At 37.8% G+C, this 6,145-nt stretch overlaps 1 protein-coding gene across 1 annotated transcript in view; it reads left to right on the forward strand.

Annotated features, from left to right (window-relative positions):
* dedd (death effector domain containing) overlaps positions 1 to 5,179 on the forward strand; it is a 12,449-nt gene extending 7,270 nt beyond the window's left edge. Inside the window, exons 3-5 of the mRNA XM_014022254.1 lie at positions 729 to 833; positions 3,198 to 3,335; positions 3,643 to 5,179. Coding sequence (XP_013877708.1) covers positions 729 to 833; positions 3,198 to 3,335; positions 3,643 to 4,049 — 650 coding nt within the window. The 3' untranslated portion in view covers positions 4,050 to 5,179. The remainder of the gene's footprint in view (positions 1 to 728; positions 834 to 3,197; positions 3,336 to 3,642) is intronic.
* The last annotated feature ends 966 nt before the right edge of the window (positions 5,180 to 6,145 follow it).

Raw genomic sequence — 6,145 nt, forward strand, 5'->3', positions numbered from 1 at the left:
TTTTCATTGTAACCATATTTATTTACCTAAAATTTTTGATTTAAAGATAAAAACAGCATTTTAATAACAACTGAAGGTGACATAGTTATTTAATTTTGGTATAGAATTTAATAGGGTTGCACCGTATGAAAATTTCAGCCAATATCGATATCCACACAAACACACAAATGATATTATACATACAGTATACGTACAAACACACTTCAGTCTTTTTTTTTTTTTGATACGGTAAATAAACGAGCAGACCTCTGAGCAGAGCTCCCTACATCAGTTATTCCTGGCTGCGCAGCATCAGTATCACTACCATAATCAAACAGATGCCGCTCAATCAACCGTCTCCTCCCAAAAAAAACCACAAAGCTAAAAAGTGGGAAATCAATATCGGACGTCGGCTCAGTTTTACATATCCGACAAAAACTGATATTCTAAAAAATGACCAATATCGGCTGATACCAATACCAATAATGATATACTGTATCGTGCATCCCTAGAATTTAAATATATGCCTGAGAAACACATAATATTGCCCCTTTAATACACACTGCAGAATAAACCAATCCTGTTACAACCCAGCTCAGCCAGGGAAAAAWTGAAACAATGTTAAACCAGAAGGAATTTGACTGAAAAAGAAAGTGATTCATTGTTGAGTGTCTGTTTGAGTTAAAAAGAAAAGAAAGGCTGTTTAGTTTAAAGGAAATTACATGTTTCAATTTTTTGGTTGATATTAGTTTGTCCAGATCCCGTTGACAAGTTCCTTGAAGACACGTCGGTGCGCTATGTTTCACCAAGAGGAACCGAGCAGTCCAAGACCCCTGAACCTCACAGGAGAACAGGTGGGTCTGGTTGCTGTTCCAGTAAAACAAACATTAACGTTCTGTAATATTTATCAGTGTAAATCCATGTGAACATCTGAATTAGATACTGGGAAAAACAAAAATCATTTCAAACTAGTGTTGGCTCCACACATAATCAAACCTCTGTCATTGTCCATCATCTGTGACCTGTTCTGGTAAAATCAGTCAGAAAGAGGCAGCGATGCAACAAAAAAGTGTTTATATAGATTGAGATTTGTGTAAAAAAAGACGCGATCTTTCAATCTTGGCAATGAAATACCTTACTAACATTACTAACTAAACTACCTTGAAGTTGATGTTTTCGACCAGGTACATCTTAATGAATAAACCTCTCTTATAACACTTAGAATTTTCTTTAAATAGACCATTTTTCTCTGCTGGAAAATCCCTTTGCATAATGTTTTCTGTTTGTAAAGCTCAGGTATTCTCTTTTTATACAGCGGGTAAAATAAATATTGAACACGTCACAATTCTTCTCAGTAAATATATTACTAGAGGTGCTAATGACATGAAATTTTCACCAGATGTTGGTAACAACCCAAGTGATCCATACATACAAAGAAATCAAACCATAAATGTCCAGAAATGAAGTTATTTGTAATAATGTGGAATGGCACACGGAAAAAGTATTGAACACATGAAGAAAGGGAGGTGTAAAAAGACATGGAAAGCCAAGACACCAGCTGAACTCTCTCAGTAATTAGAAAGCAAGCCTGCCCCTTGTCAGTGCAAGTTAATATCAGCTGGTTCAGTCCCAAATGATGGCCAGGTATCACACAAGAACCATCTGATGATGGGTAAAAGTAAAGAGCTCTCTCAAGACCTTCACAACCTTATTGTTGCAAAGCATAATGATGGCATCGGTTACAGAAGAATGTCTAAACTTCTGAAGGTTCCAGTGAGCACTGTTGGGGCCATAATTCAGAAGTGGAAAGAACATCATTTCACCATAAACCGACCACGACCAGGTGCTCCTCACAAGATTTCTGACAGAGGAGTYAAAAGAATTATCAGAAGAGTTGTCCAAGAGCCAAGGACCACTTGTGGAGAGCTTCAGAAAGACCTGGAATTAGCAGGTACGTTTGTTTCAAAGAAAACAATAAGTAATGCACTGAACCACCATGGCCTGTATGCACGCTCACCACGCAAGACTCCACTGCTGAAGAAACAGCATYTTGAAGCTCCTTTAAAGTTTGCTGCACAACATTAAAACAATCCTGTGTAATACTGGGAGAATATAGTCTGGTCAGATGAGACCAACATTGAACTGTTTGGATGCCAGATCATGTTTGGAGGTCAAATGGAACTGCACATCAGCCCAAAAACACCATACCAACAGTGAAGTTTGGAGGTGGGAACATCATGGTGTGGGGCTGTTTTTCAGCATATGGTACTGGCAAACTTCAAATAATTGAAGGAAGGATGAGTGGAAAAATGTACAGAGACATTCTTGATAAAAATCTGCTTCCATCTACCAGGATGATGAAGATGAAACGTGGCTGGACATTTCAGCAAGACAATGAGCCCAAACACAAAGCCAAGGAAACTCTCAGTTGGTTTCAGAGAAATAAACTAAAGCTGCTGGAATSGCCCAGCCAATCACCTGACCTGAATCCAACAGAAAATCTATGGAAAGAACTAAAGATCAGAGTTCATAGAAGAGGTCCACGAAACCTTCAAGATTTGAAGACTGTTTGTGGAAGAATGGGCCAAAATCACACCTGAGCAATGCATGCCACTAGTTTCTCCATACAGGAGYRGTCTTGAAGCTGTTATTGACAACAAAGGCTTTTGTACAAAGTATTAGATAAATTTCAGTAAGTGTGTTCAATACTTTTTCCCTGTGCCATTCCACATTATTACAAATAACTTCATTTCTGGACATTTATGGTTTGATTTCTTTGTATGTATGGATCACTTGGGTTGTTACGGACATCTGGTGAAAATTTCATGTCATTAGTACCTCTAGTAATATGTTTACTGAGAAAAATGTTGACGTGTTCAATACTTATTTTACCCGCTGTAATTATAGAGTTGAAATTCTTGATGACATCTTTCTAGACAAATAAAAGTTGGGTTTTCAAACTGGCACTCTTGTAAAAGAATAGTTTGTGCCAGGCCAGGTGGTAAATAGCCAAATTTCAAATAATTGTAATTTTGAAGCTTTAGAAATGGAGAATTTAAAAGTAAAATAACTCWGTATTGAAATGTTCCTCATTGTGACTCATTTTGCCAGTACAGGCCATATTATCTACCTGTTAATGTTTCCATCACTTTAGAATGTTTATTATTTGTTCAACAGCATCACAAAATACTGATGACCTTATCTCCCATTGTGTTCAGGGCCACAGCCTGTTCTTTGCTGCTCCTCATCAGGACCCTGTGTTGGTTCTCCCCGAACAAAACCTGCTCCCCCTGCATCACACCGCAAGAGAACCCGAAGTCACTCGTCGGCTGACTGCAAAGAGAAGCAAACTTGTGGTAAAAAGAAACGACAATTTTAATTGGAGTGATTCTGTTGGCTTTATTTTATCCATCAGCAAATTATCATCTTTAAACAGGAGTTAAAACATGAAAGTTTGTTTCGTCTCCCCTCCAAGAGAGTTCTTTAGTTAGACTGAGGAAGTCTTTTGGAGGAGAGACGAAACGTTTCACTATAGAAGAACCCATCCAGAGGACCTACTTTTTTTTTTTTTCTTTTTGATTTTTTTCTACCTAGATTACTGAGATGCATCAGGATATTTTTGCTCTYGACTTCTGGTAATTCTTGTCTGTTTTCCTCCGTTAGATATCCGTCTTCGGGTTCGTGCAGAGTACTGTCAGCATGAGTCCGCTCTTCAGGGTAACGTCTTCTCCAACAAGCAGGAACCTGTGGAGCGACAGTTCGAGCGCTTCAATCAGGCTAATACCATTCTGAAGTCTAGAGACTTGGGTTCTATCATTTGTGACATCAAATTCTCTGAGCTCACTTACCTGGACGCCTTCTGGAGGGACTACATCAATGGGTCACTGCTTGAGGCTCTTAAAGGAGTCTTTATCACAGATTCCCTGAAACAAGCCGTGGGCCACGAGGCCATCAAACTGCTGGTTAACGTCGATGAGGAGGACTATCTGGCTGGTCGCCGCAAACTCCTCTGTAACCTGTTAACTGGTGGAGAGAGTCCACGAGTTGGGACCAGTGACGGCGTGTCGTAGATATGTTCTTCAGACAGGACTGACACTGGTACTTCTCCCTCAAAGAAAAGGCTGACGTGGGATTGGATCGTCTTGACGTGAGCTTGGAAGGAGCTGAAGAACTTCGAGCAAAGCCAAAAACCTACAGAGCTAATCTCATCGGATTGGCACCTCAAAGCTTCACATGCAAGGAAATCTCCAGTTAGCTAAAACATTACTGATGCATACTGGTATTACTCTGAGTAGTGATTTCATTTCAGGAGGTGCATTTGATTCACATTAAGTTGAACTTGTTTCGTCATTATTTACCCATTTATGTCTTCAGCTGTAATCTACAGGGAAGAAGCTGTTTTAAATATAACCAGGTTCTTCCAGTGAGAACTAAACTTTAATGTCAAACTGGTTCTTCTGATTTTATTTTACAAAATTCAGATTGGTAGTTTCACACAGTTAGAGGCTGTTTTATCTAACTGTAGAGTGTTTTATTACTGTTCACTGACACTTTCTTTCATAAGACTTTTTTTATTTTTGTCCCTTCTATATTTTAACATATTCTACCATTCCTTGTTTTAAGCAGATYTGATTTTTACATAGTTTCAATAAATTCAGTTGTCCAAACACTGCCACAATAATGGAATTAATTAAATGTCATTTATCTTTTTTATTGCTGTCCCTGATTGAATTCATACAACCCACTCCTCTTACTGATGTTTTGTTCATTCTCCCACTGCTGATGAATAGAAAATGAGTTTTGTTCTGTCACTTGTGTAAATAAATGTGAAATAACACTCAACAAATAAACAAGCAGCAAAATCTCAGCCATTGTGTAATATGTACAGACAGAAGGGTACCAGAGTAAATGGAAATACTTCCTCTCAAAGGTATTTTACCCTAACTTTGTCAGGATTTCTGCCTGAGAACCATCAAACCTCTCTGTTTGGCCTGAACATGAAACATCCTCTTTCTTTTTTCTTCCATTTGAGGGTTCTTGGTCATGTTATGACAGTTTTCACTTCATTTAAATGAAAGAAAGAGTTCATGTTTATAATTCACTTGAATTTTGAAATAGGTTCAAAATCCCAAAATGTTCATGTACATTTATCAGTTCATGTACTTAAGTCTTCAATAAACTGTTGATTGTTTGTGGAGCACGTCATGTGATAATTCATTTTTTTTTATCACAGCGTGTCAGCAGCCCACTCTGCCAGCTCTTTGTTCTCACTTAACTGGGTGAAAATGGCCCAGTAAYGCTGTTCTCACAGGTATGTTTTCTGTCTCTGTTGTAATAAAGAACAGTCTGAAACTGGGTAGAGAAAAGTTGCCTTTTAAATGTTTTTAATCGATTCACAAATACTTTAATAATCCCAAAGGGAAACTATGTGTTGTAACATATCCTGGTTTCTTTAAAGAGTTGTTAATGATGCTGATGATGGCTGTGGGCAGGATTGATCTCCTGTAGCGGTCCATCTTACAGTAGATCTGAAGAAGCCTCTGACTGAAGACGCTTTGTTGTTGTATGACAGTCTGTCTGTCTCAGGGTTGTCCATAATTATCTTCATTTTATGAAGAATACTCCTTTGAACAATTATCTCTACATGTTCTAGAGCAGAGGTTCCCAAACTTTTTGTCTTTTGACCCACAAAATATTCATGGCAAAAACTTGTGATCACTGGTCTGAGTACACAAACTTCGTTAATAACCCTAAAAACACAGGCTTTTTGACAATCTAAATAGCTGGTACACAAATATAAATACTTATTTATACTTATTTTGTGTTTTTATAATAATTATAGGGAAATATTACATCACCAATTATTTTTATTACCCTTTAAATTGATTTCTGAAGCAGTGGTTCCCAAACTTTTCAGCTTTTGACCCACAAAATAACAGTAGCAGAGACCTGTGCCCCCAACTATGTTTGGACGATAAACATTTGTATCAGGTCAACTAAACATGGGCATAGTAACAATATTTATTATTCTACATTTATACATTTTAGGTAACAACTAAGGCAAAAATTTAATTAATTTAGAAAATCTTTTCAGGACCCCACCTTGATGTTTCAGGACCCCACTTTGGGTCCTGACCCCAACTTTGTGAACCACTGGTGTAGACAG

This window comes from Austrofundulus limnaeus, unplaced genomic scaffold, assembly GCF_001266775.1.
Source record: "Austrofundulus limnaeus strain Quisiro unplaced genomic scaffold, Austrofundulus_limnaeus-1.0 Scaffold321, whole genome shotgun sequence".
NCBI lineage: Eukaryota > Metazoa > Chordata > Actinopteri > Cyprinodontiformes > Rivulidae > Austrofundulus > Austrofundulus limnaeus.